Raw genomic sequence first — 22,862 nt, forward strand, 5'->3', positions numbered from 1 at the left:
AGCTTGGGTACGTCACTTGCTATTTAACCTCTGTAATGTTAGAAGGGCAGTTTCAGGCAAGGGGTGCGATTCAGAGTTCCTGTCAGTGGCAGCCAGTGTCAGAGCCCACAATCGCACCCCTTTTCTGCTCCTGTCTGATACTGCCCCCCTGACCAGTACAGAGCGATGGCATATGAGGCCCGATAAATAACGGCACTCATTGCTCAGGAATGGTGGAAAGGCTAGAAAAAACATTCCAACTGTGCTGGAATCAGTGGAGCAACGGCTATCAAATGATGTCAGGAACTTGACTTGTTGGAGGTGCTGAAAGGTCATCTTCTAAGTAACTAAGCAAATCATTTTTTACTTAAAAATGACAGAAGTCGATAATTTAAAGTTCTCTTGCTATCCTCTTTAACTTTCAACTTTGTATGGAGTTTATACAAACAACATTAAGTAATGTATCAGGCTCTGTTTTCCATCACTATGATGGCTTATTAACTGAATCATGCATGATGTTAAGGTGGCTGCCCTCTAGAGGGCAGCAGACAGAGATACTGTTCTCCTAATTACATCCTGGAGAATAGATTTGCTTTTTTTTTTACTATGATACATAAAGCATTTGATTTTATTGACCGTTTTATTTTACTCAAAACTATAGTTAGAACATTGTACTGTGGGAACATTTTGTATGGATCACACAAGTATTGTTCCATTTATGTTAAGCATCTGTGGGTGTATTGTAGTTTGTAGATAGACAGGGTCACAAAGTGACCTGTATCAATAAGAATAAAAAAAATATAAAATATTCTAGTGTACACAACATGTGAGAGATGGATAGACTAAGCATATTGCAATGTGTCCACTAACAATTTATATGTATGTATTTTGAACTGCTATGTGGATGAATACGCTACTGTGTATCATGTCTATAGATCAGCATCCTCCCTTAGGCTAGAGTCATACTGAGTTTTTACCAAGTGGATTTTGAGGCAGAATCCACCTAAAAAAAAAGTAATAAAAAATGCCTCCTATACTGTCCCATACATTTCATTGGGAGTCGGTAGCAAAAAGTCAGTGGGGGGGGGGGGGGAAAGAACCTCATGACCTAGGATGCTCCGGTGGATGCTGCCTTGTAAAATGCATTAGAGTGAATGGGAGTCAGAAGAAACAATGACACATCACAGTTTCTGTCAGATCCCTTTCATTTCAGTGATACTTTTTTTTTTCCTATTTACCTTCAGGCACACTCCGCCTCGCAAGTCCCATTGAAATGAATAGGAGGCAGAATAAACTGCATTGTCATGGTTTCCTCTGCCTCCCATTCTTTTCATTAGGTTTTTGAAGTAAGAATCTGCTTGAAGATAGGTCATGATGGGGTTTTTTTAGAGATGAGCGAACACTAAAATGTTCGAGGTTCGAAATTCGATTCGAACAGCCGCTCACTGTTCGAGTGTTCGAATGGGTTTCGAACCCCATTATAGTCTATGGGGAACATAAACTCGTTAAGGGGGAAACCCAAATTCGTGTCTGGAGGGTCACCAAGTCCACTATGACACCCCAGGAAATGATACCAACACCCTGGAATGACACTGGGACAGCAGCGGAAGCATGTCTGGGGGCATAAAAGTCACTTTATTTCATGGAAATCCCTGTCAGTTTGCGATTTTCGCAAGCTAACTTTTCCCCATAGAAATGCATTGGCCAGTGCTGATTGGCCAGAGTACGGAACTCGACCAATCAGCGCTGGCTCTGCTGGAGGAGGCGGAGTCTAAGATAGCTCCACACCAGTCTCCATTCAGGTCCGACCTTAGACTCCGCCTCCTCCGGCAGAGCCAGCGCTGATTGGCCGAAGGCTGGCCAATGCATTCCTATGCGAATGCAGACTTAGCAGTGCTGAGTCAGTTTTGCTCAACTACACATCTGATGCACACTCGGCACTGCTACATCAGATGTAGCAATCTGATGTAGCAGAGCCGAGGGTGCACTAGAACCCCTGTGCAAACTCAGTTCACGCTAATAGAATGCATTGGCCAGCGCTGATTGGCCAATGCATTCTATTAGCCCGATGAAGTAGAGCTGAATGTGTGTGCTAAGCACACACATTCAGCACTGCTTCATCAAGCCAATACAATGCATTAGCCAGTGCTGATTGGCCAGAGTACGGAATTCGGCCAATCAGCGCTGGCCAATGCATTCTATTAGCCCGATGAAGTAGAGCTGAATGTGTGTGCTAAGCACACACATTCAGCACTGCTTCATCAAGCCAATACAATGCATTAGCCAGTGCTGATTGGCCAGAGTACGGAATTCGGCCAATCAGCGCTGGCCAATGCATTCTATTAGCCCGATGAAGTAGAGCTGAATGTGTGTGCTAAGCACACACATTCAGCACTGCTTCATCAAGCCAATACAATGCATTAGCCAGTGCTGATTGGCCAGAGTACGGAATTCGGCCAATCAGCGCTGGCTCTGCCGGAGGAGGCGGAGTCTAAGGTCGGACCTGAATGGAGACTGGTGTGGAGCGATCTTAGACTCCGCCTCCTCCAGCAGAGCCAGCGCTGATTGGTCGAGTTCCGTACTCTGGCCAATCAGCGCTGGCCAATGCATTCTATTAGCCCGATGAAGTAGAGCTGAATGTGTGTGCTTAGCACACACATTCAGCTCTACTTCATCAGGCTAATAGAATACATTGGCCAATCAGCGCTGGCCAATGCATTCTATTAGCTTGATGAAGCAGAGTGTGCACAAGGGTTCAAGCGCACCCTCGGCTCTGATGTAGCAGAGCTGAGGGTGCACAAGGGTTCAAGTGCACCCTCGGCTCTCCTACATCAGAGCCGAGGGTGCGCTTGAACCCTTGTGCAGCCTCGGCTCTGCTACATCAGAGCCGAGGGTGCGCTTGAACCCTTGTGCACACTCTGCTTCATCAAGCTAATAGAATGCATTGGCCAGCACTGATTGGCCAGAGTACGGAATTCGGCCAATCAGCGCTGGCCAATGCATCCCTATGGGAAAAAGTTTATCTCACAAAAATCACAATTACACACCCGATAGAGCCCCAAAAAGTTATTTTTAATAACATTCCCCCCTAAATAAAGGTTATCCCTAGCTATCCCTGCCTGTACAGCTATCCCTGTCTCATAGTCACAAAGTTCACATTCTCATATGACCCGGATTTGAAATCCACTATTCGTCTAAAATGGAGGTCACCTGATTTCGGCAGCCAATGACTTTTTCCAATTTTTTTCAATGCCCCCAGTGTCGTAGTTCCTGTCCCACCTCCCCTGCGCTGTTATTGGTGCAAAAAAGGCGCCAGGGAAGGTGGGAGGGGAATCGAATTTTGGCGCACTTTACCACGTGGTGTTCGATTCGATTCGAACATGGCGAACACCCTGATATCCGATCGAACATGTGTTCGATAGAACACTGTTCGCTCATCTCTAGTTTTTTTTTCTCTAGCTGAAAAAGTCAACTAGAGGATAAAATCTGCTACTGACTACTATAAATGGGAAAGTGTCGGAGGTGGGGTTTTTTAAGCACAATCCACCTTAAAATGTATCTGCAATAAAACATTGTGAACATATCCTTATTTATTTATAGATGGTTTAATTTAAGCATGCCTTGTTTGCATAAATCAGTAATACAGGTGAATATATGCAGGCTATATGCTTTTTTTCCTCAACTTCCAACAACCTGTAATCCCCCCCCTTTACTTGCACACAGTATTTAGAAACCTCCTTAGCACCAAAATCCCACCCTTCTTCTTTGTACTACATAAGTATTAGTATCTGACTCACTTCGAGCATATGGGAATAGCTCATTGCCATAAGACTGCAAATCTACGCGAACCTGCTAACAACTGATGAAAAAGACCATGGGCTACTGTAATATTCTCATAGAAGAAAACGTTCTGATACTCTTAGCTAGCTATGTATCGTTGTAAGTGGTTCATGTTAGGATATATTTTGGAACCTAATAATATGAAAAAATAACTGATCATTGATTGACAGCAAACAGATCTCTTTACAGCAAGCAATTTCATGATGGTTACTGATATACATATGCTGGTGTTTGCTCAAGTTTCCAGAAATTTGGGTGTAACACTGCTATCTATACAGGGTTTTGATCATTTAGTTGGTATCAGTACTATAAGCATCTGTTTAGGAGTCTGAATGGCATTGAGTTGTTCTATAGTATAAATATCTTTTGTTTGAGATGCTTTGAGTGAGTAAACTTTAGGTAATCCTACGACAGCTTTCCTTTGCTATCCTTCTAACTGTCCTATCAGTCTGAATACGAGAAAGACAGGGAGCCTGGAGCTTTAGCTCACAAGAGGCCAGCTTAAAAGAAGCCATCCTTATGTCTGTAAATGAGGGCAAATGGCAGTATATGTCTGCAGGCAGTTTGACACAAATGAGGTTATCAGGATTTGCCAAGTAAATATTGCCCCTTTTTTCAGACAGTAACTTGCTTTGGGGCTTATGTCTGGATAGTATACAAGTTAGATCCTTTATTTGTCTGACTACATTTTTGGTGATCTGAAATACAAATTGTATGTTTTTGGGTTTAAAACGTGGGTTGTTGACCTCTGTGTTATTTCTGTTGAGTAACATTTATTTTTATTTTTTTTGTTTTACTTTTTTTTTTCAGGGTTATAAATTAGGAAACTCATCCAGTTCAGTCTCCACAAATTGTGACGCTAATGCCCCTGATGGTGAGTTGATTTGTATTTAGTTTGTGATTTGTTTGACAACTGGCTTAAGAAATTAATTTACTGTTTTAAGTTTTCTGCATATGGAACGTTTTTGTACATAATATATGAATACTATCTTCACCATACTTGACACAAGCGAATTATAGGTTCAGGAGAGGTCACAGTTTCTGTGACGACTGTTTTAACTTGAGCTAGGTTCACACTTGTATTGGTATTTCTGTTGTTCTCCAACATAGGAGCAGGACAACAGTACCAGTTCTCACAAATGACAACACTTACAGCATCCATCATACGCCATCAAGTTTCAGTCATTTTTTTGGAACAAATCCAGTATCACAGCAAAGCCTCTAATGCAAATGTGAACAAAGCCTAACGTTGGTCTTCCATGGTTCACTTATCTTGTAATGATGCCTTAAGATCTTTGCAGGATGTCACTAGAAGCCCGCCACCAACTTGTCATTGAATGTCTATCACAGATCCTAAATTTAATATAATACTACAATTTATTTTTGTCCTGCATCATATTACAGTACAGAACCACATATAGTAGTGATGTAAAATTTAGTTCATTTTGGAGATTAGTTCTTTATGATCTCGTTCACTTGAAAGATTAGTTCAAAGGGATGCTTCACGTAGTTCATTGTTTTTCTGGCTCTGCAATACTGGTGAGATCATCTAGCCTGTTAAACAAAGTTACTACTAGTTCTTTAGATGAGGTATAGTTTTATATACTCTGTTAATAACATTTTCGTTGTCAACTCTATAACCTGGAATTATTGTCTAGTGGTTTGCTGATGCTGTACAGTAAACCATAAAGTTCTAGTAGGAGCAAGGAGAAGATATCTAGTGGAACAAACAAATATACAGTATGGTCTATTGCAGTGGTTCTGAGTCTGTGGTATGTGTACCCCAGGGGCTTATAACCACTGCTCTGAAAGTGGCAGATTTAGTTAGTGGTCAGGTTATGAGGCTCCTGGGGGGCTCGTATCACCCAAAGTGCCCATCATCTTCAAGTACTGAGGCACCGATGTAAGCAGTGTGATCTTGAATCCATTAGTTCACTATGAATATCAGTTTTGAACTAATAAGTTCATAAACTATCCCTAGTATAAAACAGACTATTCTGAAAATTACGGTTAGTAGAACAAAAATTGTACACTTCTGTAGCTAAGAATTGGACTGTAAACCAAAAAGACCATACACTTCAGATATGAATGTCTCTGAAATAGAAGAACAAAATTAATATTTCATGTTGATTTTTAAAACGGCAGATTAGCTCTCGTGACATGGACATGTCTATTTTAGTAAGCACTTGTATTCTCCAAGGAATCATTATTTTGGAGGATATTTTCTTAAAATTCTGTCTTGTCATTCCTCTTTTATTCCTCCTGCAAATTTGTGAATAAATTGGGTGTAGCCCTTCTGTTTGACAAAGAGGTGTGTCCTTACACAGTCTATCCTGACTGTATACTATAATTTTGTAGGGTCCCACTGCCAACTGGTAACACTCAATTGTAAATGGATTCATGAGTTCTAGGTGTTACAAATGAGGAAAACCACACAATGAAGATATGGTTCAGGATTTTGTTTTATCTAGGCATTCATTGGAAGCTAGAATACACATACCTTATTATTCACCTTTCTGTCCTGGCATTCAAGCCAATGTCCTTTTGGAAATTGTTCATATTTTATCTTACTTTAGGCACAGTGGTATTGTTTTAGGCTGCCCTCATTTGACTTGTGCTGAAATGTGTACTAATTGATAACAAAATTTCTGTTCATCCAGTTATAAATCCCTAACCTTCTCCAAGGTACAGTTTATGCATTAATCTGCTCCCTGCTCAGATCTTTATTACAAAATCCGCAATGCCAAGACAATAAAAAGAGGAATTTATAGAAAGTGAGGTGCAGGTAATTTCTCTCAGATCTGACATTGCAGAATGCAAATTCATGGTGAATACAGGGAAAGAGGTATAAAATATAGTTGCAGGTGGAAATGAACTTTTTTTTCCCTTAATTCCCTTTTGTTGGATTTATACAAAAAGATAAAATGGGTCAATGAATGTTGCTTAAAGTTTTAAAGTGTTGGGGCAGTATCAGATTCTTGGGGCTGGTTCACCAAAATCATCTTTTTGCTATGATCTGGAAAGATATTGGTTAAGGAATGAAAAAAATGTCTTCAATTCTGCCTGACCTTCCCATATACGATCCAAAGTGTCTTCACCAAGCAAATTGGTAAAATTATAAGTTGTAACATTGAAAATTAGCCATATATACAGTTCTATGCAAAGGTAGGTAAATGTGGGAAAATGCTGCAAAAAGTTTCTTCAAAAATGAAAGTGCTAATGGTTTATTTTATTAATTTAACATTAAATTAATGAAAGAGAAATCTGAATCAATAAATAGTTGGTGTGACCACACATTGCCTTTAAAATAGCACCAAACACTTCCATTGTTGCTCTTATGTTTTCTCTCTTAACCTGTTTGCTGTACTGCTGTAAAATGTCCTCCATGCTCCAAGTATGTTAGGATATAATGGAGCAGTATCTCGTCTTCTCTCATTGCTCTAGCCTGTACTTACTCAGGAGATGAGCTCAGGGAAAACTGGTGAAAAATGCAGTGTATGACAATCACAAGAAGTACTGTTATTCCTCATATTCAAAGACACACGACAGCTTATTCTGAAACGTCATTCAAATTGTATGTTTAGGCTAGATGGTAAACTTTTCATGCTAAAATGTTTAAAAAAAAAACAAAAAAAACTTTTGATTCTTTTAACAACTTTAATGAACTGTACCGCTTCACCTTCTGTAAATCCTAATCAAATCCATTTCATTTTAAGTTGTAAGAAAAGTGTGCTTGAAATTCATTATGTAACACTGTTTGTTGTGTCTCAGCAAATACTAATCAGCCTATTAGGATGCCCACTGTGATTTGCAGGGATAATATTGCAATGTGACTTGATTGCCAAATTTGTAATTGCAGGTGATTGCATAGGCGCAATTTGTTTTCCATTTGATATTTGATTCCATGAAAATGTCTCATCTAATCATACTTTAGCAAGCTCCATGTATATGCATATAGATATAGTTTTTTTTTAGTATGCAAAATTAGATATTATTGTAGTAGGATTAGTGAATTTTTTTATTTTTATTTTTTTTGCATGCTTCACAAGATAATCTGTAAGTTTTAGTGTAATCATACAAGCACTACTAAACTCAACATGATTGCCTTTAACTCTTACTTGTAAAGGTGTGGGGAAAAAAACATGTAATTGGTTTTCCCCACCTAGTCAGACAATTTGTCAATGCAAGAGTTTACTGGCGTCAGAAATTATGTGCGGTACAAATACATGTATGAATTTATACTTTATAATTATACCTTCTACACTTTTAGCCACAAACATTATATTTTTATGTATTATTCACAATTCACAATATACTTTGATCCAAATTGGACATGAGCATTAATGAAATAAGAGTACTGAATGCCTTTTTTGCAATGTGCTGAATGTCTACTTAAAATCTAATTTATGAATATGGGGGTATAATTTTTTTTTTTTTTTTTTTATCATAAAAGGCACAAAAAAATATGCAAAGGCAATAGATCCCATCTAATAATACTGCTAGAGAGACCAGAAAAAAAACAAATAATTAAATTAATAAAACAGAAATTTAAGATCTAGAAGTCCATTTTACCCAATAGAGTTAAACCATTTGGCCTTTCCATAAGGATTTTCCAACGCTGCCTCTCTAAGTCCCACCAATGTTCAATTGATAGTGAAGTACCACACTTATATTTATTCTTAATTGCACACTCTGCTAAGAAATTAGCTCTCTATTTTACAATTCTAACTTTGTGTATATCGATAGTGTGAAATATTTCTCCTGCCAGCAGAGAGATTAAAGTAGAAGACATTAACTCATGTTTATTATTCCTGCACAGTGGTTCCCAAATTTCCTGAAAATGGAACCCCCATTCAGGCAAGACTCTTGCTCAGGACCCCCAATACCATACTTACTCCCATTTGAAAAAGTTAGCTAAATTTGGCCTTTGTTCCTTCTTATTCTTCTTTCACACATGCATGTTAAATACACAGCTCTACTATCTCCATGTTCTCCCCCACACACAGTCCTGCTACTTCCACATCCCTTATACACACAATTCTGCTGTTTCCTTATTCTCCACATCCAAAGCTAGCTGTGCTACCTCTGTATTTCTCCCTCCACCCACATTCAAAACTACTGCCCTCCATATTTATTTTCCTACACACATAGCTCAGACTTCTGTACTTTCCCTCCCTCTTCCTACAGCCACAATTCTGCTACTTTCATGTTTTCTCACTGCAAGATGTGGGAAATGCTTCAGTCTTCCATGCCTTTGTTCTAAGGGCTAGTTCAAGCGGAGTTTTTTGGCAGTGGGTTTTGAGGCAGAATCCGCCTCAAAATTTGCCTGCCAAAACAGTTCCCATTGACTTCAATGGGAGCCACTCGCTTCTTTTTTTATGCTAGCTAGTAGCGGTAAAAAGAAGTGAGATGACCTATCTTGCCACGGATTCCGTGGCTTACTCTTAATTTGGGGTGGAATTTCGCAATGGGATGCCAGTACACTGCAACGGCATTCTGTTACGGCTAGCCGCGCGGTATGTTCAAACGCAGAATCCATTTTCCACCATGTGAACATACCCTAAAAGTTCCACCTGAACAAGTAGGAGATTCAAAGTCTGTTTCTTCCTGTAAGCTTGTGGGGATGGAAACGTCTTTAAGAAGTGAATAGTAAAGCAACACTTTTAAGTTGTGTTTAGGGATCATGTGTGATTTAATAAAGGTTGAGGCCTTTTCTCCATTAGCATGTCACCATTCTCTAAGTGTGGAGAGGTGGGATGCGATATAGTAGTCATGAGTGTTGGGGATTCCTAGGCCCCTTATACCTTTTTTTTCTATAGAGGATGTAAGAAGGAAGTCTGTTTTTATTGTGATTACAAATGGATTTATTAATCAAAGCATGGACTTTCTGGGGCAACAGCGGGTGGAGCAAAAGAAGCTTCGGCTATATCAACATCTGGAAGGTAAACGCCCTGCCGAGCCACGATGAGCCGTGTTTTGTATAGGCCTGATTGAGAGAATGCTGAGAAGAATTTTGGCAGTTTTGAAAGCCAAAAGGAGGATTTACAAAATAATAAAAATAAAATATTTAGATTTTAGGCGCAAAACAGTAACAAAACATTACATGTGAAATCTGCATAACTAAGCATATGCTAAATAGTTGCAAGTCAGATTTATGTATGACATAGCTAAGATTGCCTATAAAATGATGGTAGTATCATCGTCGAAGCCACAGTGGATGGTGAGATATTGAGCCCGAAAAATAAAAGTTTGAAATTTTGTGACCCTTTTGCTCGTCAGTATATCTACCAGAAACAAGTCAATGCGTATGAGTATGTATGAGGGAGTGAGGAAAAGTGGGTGAAGTGTTTTATCACAGACATGCTGTGTACACCAGAGATCAAACAAATCTTCTTTTGAGGGACTATTGTGAGAGGCATGGGGTTAGTGGTTTCCATAGAAGTGTCCATATTGTTAGTCTCCACAAAATATTAGAGCGCCTTATTAAATTTGGTGACAGCTCTGTTGACCTTGTTCAGAAAGGACAAGGATCTGTTGTGAGATGCATAGATATTGACCACAGTGTAGTAGACATTGTTCAAGACACATACAACTATAGGATATCCACCCTGTGGGTCAGACTTTTGAGTAATCAGAGAGAAGGCAACTGAGTTTTTAAAAGCTATCAGCACTCCTCTCTTTTTTCTTTACATGATGTACATGGAGAATGACTGGAAAGGGAGGAGGTCTGATTCTAGTTATGTCTTTCTGTATGAGAGAAGTCTCCTGGGCACAGAAAGCGTCAGCATGAAGTGAAAGAGTCTCCTTCCAGAAGTAGGACCCTTTTGGAGGCTGTTTAAGTCCATATATTAAAAAAAGCAAACTTGATCACCATTCTGCTTAATTAGTCTATGTATAACACTACCGTACAGTAGAAGCAACAGTAACATCACAAGGTTGTTACAGAGAGATCCGCATGATATGTCACGGTATCGTGCAGGCCACAATTTCTGATTGCTTGATAATGCCATAACTTGTTCCATAACGTGAAAGAAATAAGATCTGGCAAGAGCATTGCTTGGTATGTTATCATAAAAATGTTGTGGACATGGGATTCTGTCAGCTCGGTTGATCATGACAGTCTGAGAGCAGTCCAGAAGCAGAAATTTAGTAAAGTCTTGCAGGTACGATGTTAAATCCTTTCCCAATGTTGGTACTGGGAGATGGGGGAGGAGATAGGCAGGACTAGAAGTAGCACGACTGCTCTTGCCGTTGTTGCTGAGATCTCATTCAAACCATTCAACCATAAAGGTTGCTAGTGTCTAGAGAGTACAGCAAAGCAATATCCAGATTACAAGGACTGCTGTTGCTTTAAATGGCTACTCTGTGCATCAGGTTTGAGGATTAAGCCGCCATAAGTTATAGGGAAGGGTTTCACCCCTGATCAAGTTCTTGCTATTGGGAAATGTTATAAGAGATTATGCGGTTTAGGGCGATGGACCCAGTGGTGTATTTAGGCCAAAAGTGACAAAGAAAATGCCTTACTGTTGAGTCTCAGGAGAATCTCCTTAGTTTATTCACAGGCGACAAATTTCCCTCTCGGACCTGAGTATTCAGAAGCCTGGAAGAGTTGTAGAGGGCTAGCATGTGATGGTGCCCTTCTGAACCAACTCCACAAGTCCTTCTGTGAAAGCGATGCAGCACGGGGCCTAGAACTATAGTTGCAGTATATGTTGGCAGAGGGTCACAGAATAGGTAAAAAATAAAGTGAGGAGTCTCACTGATGGATGAGTAGAATCTCTACACTCACTGTAATTAGGGTCAGGGGATAATCATACACATTAGGGAGACTTACAAGAGTACAGAGTAAGAGTACGGAGACTTACAAGTCATTCCTGCTTCGCTAGGGATTCTGGGTAAAAAATATGCAAATCTATTCTCCAGGATGTAATTAGGAGAACAGTGCATCTGTATGCTGGCCTCTAGGGGCGTCCCCCTTAACATCATGCATGACTCAGTTAATAAGCCTACTGACATGATGCAAGGTTTATTGCCAAATTAGTATTTCTATTCCAAAAGGAACAGATTCCCAGCTTTGGACAGTGCTGTTTCGGTCTTTTGGACCTCCTCAGCATAGCGCAGGGATACTGATTTGGCAGAGTGAGAGACTATAGACCAGGGTCAGGGGATAATCATACACATTAGGGAGAGTGTGTGCCTACATAGGCATAACGGAGACTTACAAGTCATTCCTGCTCTGCTAGGGTTTCTGGGTAAAAAAAATATGCAAATCTATTCTCCAGGATGTAATTAGGAAGACAGTGCCTTAGTCATGCAGCCCAATAGAGGGTGCTCCCTTTAACATCATGCCCGACCTTCCCAGAGAACTTTGCTGCAATGATGTGGGATTTTACCAAGTACAGTCTCTCAGCCGAGGACAGCTGTTTCGATCTGATTGGATCTCTTCAGCCCAGCGCAGAGAAGACTGACTTGGCAGAGGTGAGAGGCTTCTAGACCGGGTTAAGGGGATATCATCACTCCTTAGGGAGAGATCACCATTTAGGTGTGTGGAGTCTTATTAAGCCATTTTGCGCTCAACTGTTCAAAGGAACATGGGAAGAATATGCAAATCTGTCTTCCATGATGTAATTAGGAAGACAGTGCCTCAGTCATACAGCCCAATAGAGGTTGCTCCCTTTAACATCATGCCCGACCTTCCCAGAGGCCTTTGCTGCAGTGGTGTGGGATTTTACATGAATGAGGCAATGTCTTCCTAATTGCATCATGGAAGACAGATTTGCATATTCTTCCCATGTTCCTTTGCACAGTGGAGCGCAAAATGACTTAATAAGACTCCACACACCTAAATGGTGGTCTCTCCCTTAGGAGTGACGATATCCCTTTAACCCTGTAAATATCTTGTGGACTGAGCTTGTTGGATAGCGGTGAGACAAGGAGGAGGAGAGTGGGCTTGCAGTAGACAGGAAGGATGAAATAGATTTGCCAAACCAGGTAGTTTTGGTGGAACTAAAGTCCAAAGCAGGAGCACAGTTCCTGCACGTCTGGTCTTCTTGCAGGCTGGACAATGAGATGTCTCCAGTCTGTTGCTGTCTATGTCTGTGTTCTATGCTGCAAAGCATATCACTAAATGCTGTTGCTGGAACAAGATGGTAGGCCCCATAATTTATCTCCAGAAAGTAGTTCTAAATCTACAAACATAAATAGAAACAGATTACAGAATAGTTATACATTTCATAAATACATTTTCAAATTACATTCCTCTTAAGTCTCCACAGTCTCGTTCGGTGCTTTTCATGTATACCAAACAGGTGTGGTGTGAACCTTACCTTTGCAGAAATGTCTTTTTGATGTATAAATGTCCCTGTTGTGTGACATAACCATAGTACTTTTTTAGCTAGTGCTCCTTTTGCTGGTATAATACATTATGATTTCACAGATTAGATTCTAGTGCTTACTACTGTAGTTTGGAAACGTGAATTACTGTCTTAGATTGTTGCACAACTGATTCCCTAGCTTCTCTATCATGAAAAAGTGTCAAAGAAATCAAACAATATTGCCTTTGTATAACCTCTTATTTTCCGCTGCATGATAGCATAAGCCACATATTGTGGTGAAGTATAGCAGCTGAGTGTGCAAATAATCATCTTAATTTTGTTATAATAAAAAAAAGTCTGAGCTACAATTTATATGAAGCAGACACAGTGTTTTACAGTGTGCAGTGTTCTTGTAAATATAACAATGTATTATACTGTGGCTAATTGATGTTTATCTTAGTTCAGCACTTTTCCTAAGAGCTAAACTTGATATATGTCTTGTAAGCTCAAATTACTTAACAAAATTAGTATTGTAATCAATAATGCTAAGCATAATGTGTTTTGGTTCAGTAATTTTGAGCATTTACTAAATGAAATTTAAGTTAACACTATGGAAATTGTTAAAGAACAGATGCATTGAATAGAAGCCTTTTCTGCAGTCTTGCACAGTTGTGGCTTAATATTTGATTGAAGAAAAGTTGCAATAAAATAGTTACCTTTGTTGTCCTAGCATATTGGTGGCACTCAAAAAAAAAAAAAAAAAAAAAAACATTTTGAGCTAGAAAAAAGACTCCGTACACAACTTTGAAATATAAAAAAGTTACAAACATCAGAATATGCCACCTAAAATAATGTTTTGTAGTTTTCAAAGATTAGAATTTTTTTTAAAGGTATTAAAAGCATGACAAAAACTGTATAAGGCTAAGTTAACATCTGTGGTGGAGTTTGCCTAAAATCGGCAGAGAGACTTTTCCATGGGGTTCGCGCGAAACCACTTCAGTGGATAGACTCTCTGTCTTTTGGGTCCCCATGTGGACCCAAATGGCAGCAAGTGCAAACAATAGTGTGAATCTAATGTAAACCCAATGAATATAAGGCACATGTCACTTTTACCTCAAAGCCAGCGCTATAAAAACAAACCCATAAAAAAATAGTTCTCATGCAGTTTTTTTGTTAATTCCATAGTTAGGGTGGTTTCACACGGCGTTACGCTCCGCTCATTCAGACGCGTAAACACGTGTCAAAGTGACCGCTGTAAAACAGAATCCCATAGACTTCAATGTGTGCTGGTCTTACGCGCGCTACACATTGAAATCAATGGGAGGCTTTTAAACCCATTGATTTCAATGTGTAGCGTGCGTAAGACCGGCACACATTGAAGTCTTTGGGATTCTGTTTTAAGCGATCACTTTGACACGTGTTAACATATCTGAATGAGCGGCGCGTAAACTCCATGTGAAAGCAGCCTAACATAGATAGTACGGTTGTAAAAAGACATATGGCCATCAAGTTCAACCAGGGTATGGGAAAAGGCATGACTGAAGGAAATAACTATTCTATACATTTCCATAATCATCAATGCTATTTTGCTCAAAAAATGCATTTGAAGCCCTTTTTGAAACTGTCAGTTGTTGCTGCTTTGAGAGATAAAAAGGAACACCGAGCAACCAAATTGTGTAGAACCATTAATAGTTTAGAAGCACCAAATAGTAAAAATGAGATAATGACCAGTTGGCTTCTCACCTGTAGTGGTTGTGACAATGACACAACCACATATATTGGCGTTATAAAACAAGGCAGAGGAGGCAGCGATCGCTACTAGCAAACACCGGACATTTGGAATCGTTGACTGGAAAGAGCCAGGAGAGAAACCAATGGGAGCTAGGGTCAAAGGAGGTCTGACATACCAAGATGTGACTGTGTACTTTATTGGAAAGCCACAAGGCAATACAAGAGCGTTTCGGGCATGTACTGCCCTTTCTCAAGTGCATGGACTGATAAGACAGCTGCTTTGTGCAGCTCCTGGGGTAGGCTATTCCACAGATTCACAATCCTTACAATTAAGAAGCCTTGTCTGCTCTTGAGATTACGTTTTTTTTTTTTGTTTTGTTTTTTTGTTTGTTTGTTTTTTCTATCCAGACTGGGAGAGAGTGCCTCGTTTTGGCTTTTGAAGGAGTTTTACATGGAAAAGCTATTCTCCATATTTCTTGTATGGGTCATTTTTATATTTATACAGGTATATCATATCTCCCCCTAAATTTATTTAGTCTTCAGAAGAGACATTTAAATCCTTTAGATATGTCAAATACATATACCTGTCAGCTAACTACATTAACATAAAAATGAATATCAGCCAATTAAAGAAACTAGTAAAACCCACAATCTCCGGTTATAACAAGATCATGAGCTATACATAACAATGCTATACAGATCTTACTTATGTAGTTGTAGACAGTGAAAATTTACACCAAAACCACAATAATACTCGGCATAAAGGAATAGAACCTGAAAATTGTCATGTAAAGATTCTTTTGTAAATGTCAGTAGTAATATTCCGGACAGTAAACCACGACCTGTCAGCTCCCATGCTGACCTAATCTTTTACAATGGCAGAGCACCAGCCATTGTGAGAAGTAGCTATTGACCACAGCTCTCTAAATGTGATCTTTTGACTAATTTTCACTACAAACTGTATTTTCCAACCATGCCGATGTACCTGTTTTTACCCACATAACTTCTATACCATACAACATAAAACTCACAAGTTAAAACACAGGTATAAAATACAAATTTATTATTCAAAATGTAAAAAATACATAGTGATGAATGAAGAGAGGATATTACAGAAACACAACCACACATAAACAACATCATGTTAGGTCAGCAAGTGTGATATAAATAGATACACAATTCAAAAGGAAAAGAAGGTCTCAATATACATTTTACATGTAGTGACTACTATATAACTGCCTGCAAAGGCTTGCCAATACCTAAGTCAATAGAGCATGATAATAGAGACAGACCAGACCATATTAAAGTTAGAAAAGATAAATCCAAAACATATTACTGACCATTCACAGTGCCCGTGCCCCAACACGTTTCGCCATCATGACTTTGTTAGGAGATATGCATTCCCCCTGATAAAGCCATGGTGCTGAAACGTGCATTCCCTCTAACAAGGCCATGGGGGTTGAAACGTGCTTTCTCCCTGACAAAGCCGTGGTGGTGAAATATGCATTGGGGTATGTGTTTTTTCAATAAAATGAACGTTAGAGATCTTCTGATGGGTAAATGAAGCTTGATGATACCAGTAGAACTGGAGTCCAAGAAAATAGATTTCACCTGCAGACAGAGATGCAGGAACAGACCACTTAAAGCAGAGAAGATCTTTTTTCAGAGTCAAGATTTTTACTGTTTCAAGACGTTGGGATTCCACCTTAGAGGGAGTCTACCATTGGCTAGCATTTATAATCACTATAGAATAGCATTCTTTCTAATAAGATATGAGCTTAGTTAACCCTCTTGTAATAGCACTGTCATATATAGAGAAGAAAACGCTAGACTTGGTAGGTATCCAAGTTGCTTAGGTCTGCACGGGCTATCACTACTCGATGTACGGTCGGCAGGGAGGGCCACTCTGCTAGAGGAAAGAGTATTTATACGGTTATGAGCTCTGATTACTGTTAAAGTAGTTAAGCAAATGACCACGCAGTGCAGACCACATTGTCAGGTTTGTAAGGAGAGACTCATTAAGGCACCAATTACTTTGAAGGGTCGTGACTGGGGAGGAAGCTAACATTACCAAAAATGGGGCCTTATTGGACCAGGAGAGAAGTCCAGTCTCCAAGCTGGTGGCGAGGCGAAGGCCCAGGGCATTCCCAAAAAAATAACCTATTCTAATATGACTTTTATGCACATGCGAAAAGAACATGTATGACCATCCCATGGGATTATCCATGCACCACATATTGAATAAGGCATGGGAAATGGATCGTGCGTCTAAACTCAGGGTAGACGCCTAATCTCAGGACCTACCCAGTAAAGACATTTTGTCCACGCATTCTGAAAATAACATGTTAATGTCCTCTGCCCTCCTAGCCACCGGGCTGCGTTTGGGATGGGAGCAGAGGTGATCCATAACCTGCCGTTGAAACTAAATTTATGAGAAGTTGGGGGCATTTAAGTTACATAGCACTAGGCTGTCCATGTAAGATTCCACAATAATTTACTGACCCTGGGGAACAAAATTAAAAGCCTAGATTAGGTGGGTACAGGAGAGGAGTATGGCCACTCCCACTTTACAGCGGATGCGGAATATTGTTGTCGACCCCTGTTGTCAAAATCTTCCAGATGGCGCTGCATTTCTCTCAGGTCCTGGAACTGTGCAAGTATATTATGATGCAATTTAGCAACATAGACTCCGTCAGTGTCATGGTCATCTTCTAAAGTCTCAACCCTGGATGCTGGATAAATATGTGTATAACAAAACATTTGTAACTTCAATAATTTTCTGGGAGAAATTATTTTCTGTAAAAATGTCAGGGTTGCCAACACATTACGGCCATGACTGTAACTTTGGCTGGTCACTAGTAAACTAAGGAAACTAGTTGTTCAGGTAGGGTGTGGAAGATGACACAGACTTTCTGCAAAATGGCAGATTTAGGGAAGGTGGCCTAGTATCAGTAAAGTGCATGTGCACGGAAACTTGGGAAAGCAGGGAATGGACCTTTATGTGTTGAAAAGAGAATATTATAAAATCTGCATTTTGACACCGCATAATGTAACCATTTTCATATAGCAGCATTGGTTTGTTACCTTAGTAAACTCAGTAATTATAAATGCAGTTTAGCTGAAACAAAGTACAAGAGTACAAGTAAGTCTTGGTATAGATTGAGGATCGGGTCCTTTCTATTTTTAATTAACTCTGGTTAAGTGATCAATAACTTTGTTTTATGTAGTTCTGAATTATATAGTTAGCGTCACCTCTACTTATCAATTATATTATTGATTTTGTGTACTCTCCAGCACTTACCTTTGCTATTGTGAAAGAATTTTTGAGATACAAATACTTGGGCTCTTTCACGTTTATATTTTATGTGCATTTTTCTTCCAAAAAAATCAAATTTAAAAATAATATACTTATGCTTGTCTTTTTCACAAAGACCAAGGAGCATTACGCAGAGTACTAGTATTTTTTTGTGTGTGTTCGGTTTTTTTTGGCTTTACATGGAGGTTCTACTAGGATAATGAAATGGAAACAAGCCCAGTTCTAAAGAGAAAATGTAATCCATTAAGACAAGATTGCTGATTTCTGCTTTGTTAGAGCGTTTTAGTGCAGAATGTTTGCTAAATATTTTCCCTCTATTACCAATTAAATGGTGGGTGTGTTCTATTGTATATTACAGTATATTCCACTAAATAAGTTACTTGTTTATGCTCTATTGATTTTAGTCACAGTTTGCATTTTGAGGGTAGTTTCATACACTGGGTCATATTTATCAAGCCCATGAGGTTTTTACACAACTTTCTGAAAGGAGGCAAAGCAAGGGCACATTTGGACACATTAGCTATGTCTGCTTGGAGCTGGCATAGGCATCATCATAAATCGGGCACATCTGCTGGCACAAAAATTTAAGTAAATGTGCTCCCGCTGCACTCCAGTTCTTTCACTCTTCAGAAATCACTGGAATGCTTTACAGCCAATTCATTGGCTACCTCAGTGACTTGCCTTAAAGGGGTTGTTCCATCTCAAGGATCCTATCTAGACTGGTAGCTTATGTAAATTGAAGACTTTTCCTAAATATATTGTTTTAGAAATTCTGCTTTGTTCTCCTGCTATGTGACTTTATCCCTCCCATTGTTTACACAGACCACGGACCTATAGGACAAGTAACGTCACTTACCCACTACGCTTTACGGCAGGACAATCATTCAGCTAATTGCAGTTTGCTGATAAAGCCTGGTCTTTTATCTCTCTATGTAAACGAACAGATAACACTGAGCCTGTTCTGTTCAAGCATCTGCATGTTATCTGACCTGCAGAAGTGTTCTGTGTCCCGTTCAGCAAGAGGGAGGAGGGGGGAGATAAATACAGGAAGTGAGAAGCAGACAATGCAGGCAGACTGCTGAGACACTGAGATGAGAAAACCCCTTTAAGCAGTGAGGCTGAGCAGGTAATCCCTGCTGAGTCAGGACAGGAGCATACTGTTGTAACAGTAGCAGATAGGTTGAAGCGAGTATAAGCTCTCTTATTCTTCAAAATCGTTTTTTGGGGGAGGGGAGTTGCTTTTAACAAAACAACAAAAGCAGACCAACCCCTTTAAATCTTTACAGGCTTTTAGTTTTTCTTTTACTTTACCTGAACCTAATGCTTCTTTATTAATAAGGTAATTATGGTTTTGCACGTAAACAAAACTGTATACAGATTTAATTGCTTTTATATGTACCATTAATCACAAAGAATTGCTTGTTAATAATATATTATTCTGTGTGCAGTATACAAGTGTAATTTTCTTTTTACAAATGAGCGTAGATGAGTTAATAACCTTTTACTTAAAAAGGTATGGGAGTTGAGTATTCGTTACCTAGTATATTAAAACACTTTATTGCCAGATATGTAGCAGGAGAAATGGGGAAAAATAAGCTATTGCTGTAAGTGAATTGCTTTGGGAGATGCTTAACATAATCTCCTGAATTCATTCTGATGAAAACAGTAAATCATAAAGCTGGTGGTAATTGTTAAAGTTTTTAACATTTAGAGTCTGATACTTTTGTTAAAGGTTTTTTTTTTTTTGTAGAAGTCAAAATACTTTACATTGGCATTATATAATTGCTTTATTTTACTATTTTCTAAAACATGTCGGGCTTATTAAGAAAATACAGTAAATCTTTTCCCACAAATAATCAGGGCTGTAGAGTTGGAGTCGGTAAATCTGAGTCTGTAGAACGTACTGACTCTCACAGGTATCACAATGAAATGATGTATATACATATCTATTATTGTAAAATATTAATTTATTAAATTGGAAAGTGTAAAAGCCATCATTTTGTACCACTTTCTGGCTTTCTTAGTATATTAGCCCAAAGTTAGGGAGCCACTCCCACTTCACTCCGCAGTTTCCAAAAGATAAATTACAAGAGCACTATGATCTTTGACTTTTACAGACATTGCTTACTCTAAAAATCTGCATGAACTGATACTACCATAAATCTTTTTTTTTTTTTTTTTTTTTTTTTATGTAGATTGTGAGCCCCACAATGTACATTTTTTTCCCTATTAGTATGTCTTTGGAGTATGGGAGGAAATCCATGCAAACACGGGGAGAACATACAAACTCCTTGCAGATGTTTTTTTGCCCTTGGCAGGATTCAAACCCAGGACTCCAGCGCTGCAGTGCTAACCACTGAGCACCATGTGGCCCCTACCATAAATCTGTACTAGTATAGTTAGATAAAAATATGCAAATCTAGTCTCCTGGATGGAATTAGGAGAACAGAGTGCACTCTGTACACCACCCTATAGAGGGCAGCATCCTTAACATCATGAACGACTCAGTTATAAAGTCTTTTAATCATAATGTGGATTTAATTGCTAAATCAGTATTTCTGTCCCAAAAGGAACAGATTCCCAACTATGGACAGCGCTGTTTCGGCCTATTGGGCCATCCTCAGCATAGTGTAGGGATACTGATTTACTATGGTGAGAGACTATAGTCCAGGGTATGGGGGCACTCGTCCACATTAGGGAGAGTGTTTGCCTACATAGGCAGTACGGAGACTTACAAGTCATTCCTGCTCCGCTAGGGATTATGGGTAAAAAATATGCAAATCTAGTCTCCTGGATGGAATTAGGAGAACAGAGTGCACTCTGTACACCACCCTATAGAGGGCAGCATCCTTAACATCATGAACGACTCAGTTATAAAGTCTTTTAATCATAATGTGGATTTAATTACTAAATCATTATTTCTGTCCCAAAAGGAACAGATTCCAACTATGGACAGCGCTGTTTCGGCCTATTGGGCCATCCTTAGCACGAGTGCCCCCATACCCTGGTCTATAGTCTCTCACCATGCTAAATCAGTATCCCTACACTATGCTGAGGATGGCCCAATAGGCCGAAACAGCGCTGTCCATAGTTGGGAATCTGTTCCTTTTGGGACAGAAATACTGATTTAGCAATTAAATCCACATTATGATTAAAAGACTTTATAACTGAGTCGTTCATGATGTTAAGGATGCTGCCCTCTATAGGGTGGTGTACAGAGTGCACTCTGTTCTCCTAATTCCATCCAGGAGACTAGATTTGCATATTTTTTACCCATAATCCCTAGCGGAGCAGGAATGACTTGTAAGTCTCCGTACTGCCTATGTAGGCAAACACTCTCCCTAATGTGGACGAGTGCCCCCATACCCTAGTATAGTTAGAATGATACACGGCACAACTCCATGAAAGTGCAATACAGAATTATTCAGGAACATGTCAGGTACACATGATGGTTATTATTGTAAAATTGCACGCTACATCAGCCCAGTCTATCTTCAGACTGGTGCCATGTTTAATAATTAACCTTTTCGCTGCCAAGGGTCTCTGGAAATTTTGCACCTCCAGTAGCCAGAGCAATTTTCACAGTTTTGAGATGGACAAATCAAACCTAAATTGCAACATTAAAAAAGCATCCAACCCCCCCATACCTATATATTTTCTTAAAGTAGACACCTGCTGCATTGTCAGAATGCCACTTGGTACTGTATACGAACAGGCACCTTCATGCAATTTTGATTTAAAGTGAATGTTTTATGAAAAAATGCAAATAAATGTATATTAGTTGTTAAAAGCGGAAACCAAACAAAAAATTAAATGCACCAAACCTCCTAAAAATAAGAGTTCAACATGTGCAGAGTTCATACATATCACTATGGCCTGAACCCGCATGCACGTGTCTTCAGAAAATCACTAGAACTGGAAGGAACAAAATTCTGCTTTGAAGCTGGAAATGTTAAAAAAGTATCATCTTATAAAATGTAGGGATTACACACCATGAAAAGTAAGTGAACCCCTAAACCCTATATATTTTTTGAAAGTAGACAATCTGAAGATTACAAATGTCTTAATGGGTCATCAATAGCCACATCCACCTTCATGCAACTTTGCGACCAACACAAATAATTTTTTAAAAAAATACGCTAAAACACATATTTGCACCTAAAACTCATGTTCAATTTCACATTCATATACAAAATACTTTTAAAATAATAGCTTATGGTGTATACAATGTGTATATATACTATATGTACCGCAAACATCAACTACAACAAGAGCTCGGACTCCCAAAAACACAAATACAGAAGACAAGCAGGATTTTGCTGCTGTTCACTAATATGTTAAAAAGCTATACTGCACCTACCAAACTGTGACTGTGATACCAAAATCTAACTTTTTTCAGAGTACACAGCATACCGTATATAAAAACACAATTTAATAGTTTATATATACAACCACCTTCATTCAACTTTGCCGCAAACAGAGATTGCTAGCAAAAATTGCGCAAAAATTCAAATTTGCCACTAAAGTGCGGCTCAAGAAATCCCTTTCTGCAAACATAATGTACTGTCCATAAAACTGCAATATGTGAGGAGTTCATACATACCACAAATGTATATATTTACAGGGGCGGGTGTTAAAGAATCGCCAAAATCGCAGAAATGCGCCATCCCATTTTGTGCATG

The 22,862-nt window shown here is 39.1% G+C and overlaps 1 protein-coding gene across 1 annotated transcript in view; it reads left to right on the forward strand.

Moving 5' to 3' along the window:
- Window positions 1–22,862, forward strand: part of LMBRD1 (LMBR1 domain containing 1) — a 120,870-nt gene that overhangs the window by 79,676 nt on the left and 18,332 nt on the right. Inside the window, exon 14 of the mRNA XM_075268354.1 lies at window positions 4,630–4,693. Within this exon, the coding sequence (XP_075124455.1) occupies window positions 4,630–4,693 (64 nt within the window). The remainder of the gene's footprint in view (window positions 1–4,629; window positions 4,694–22,862) is intronic.

The sequence above is a fragment of the Leptodactylus fuscus genome, chromosome 3 (genome assembly GCF_031893055.1).
Source record: "Leptodactylus fuscus isolate aLepFus1 chromosome 3, aLepFus1.hap2, whole genome shotgun sequence".
Lineage (NCBI taxonomy): Eukaryota > Metazoa > Chordata > Amphibia > Anura > Leptodactylidae > Leptodactylus > Leptodactylus fuscus.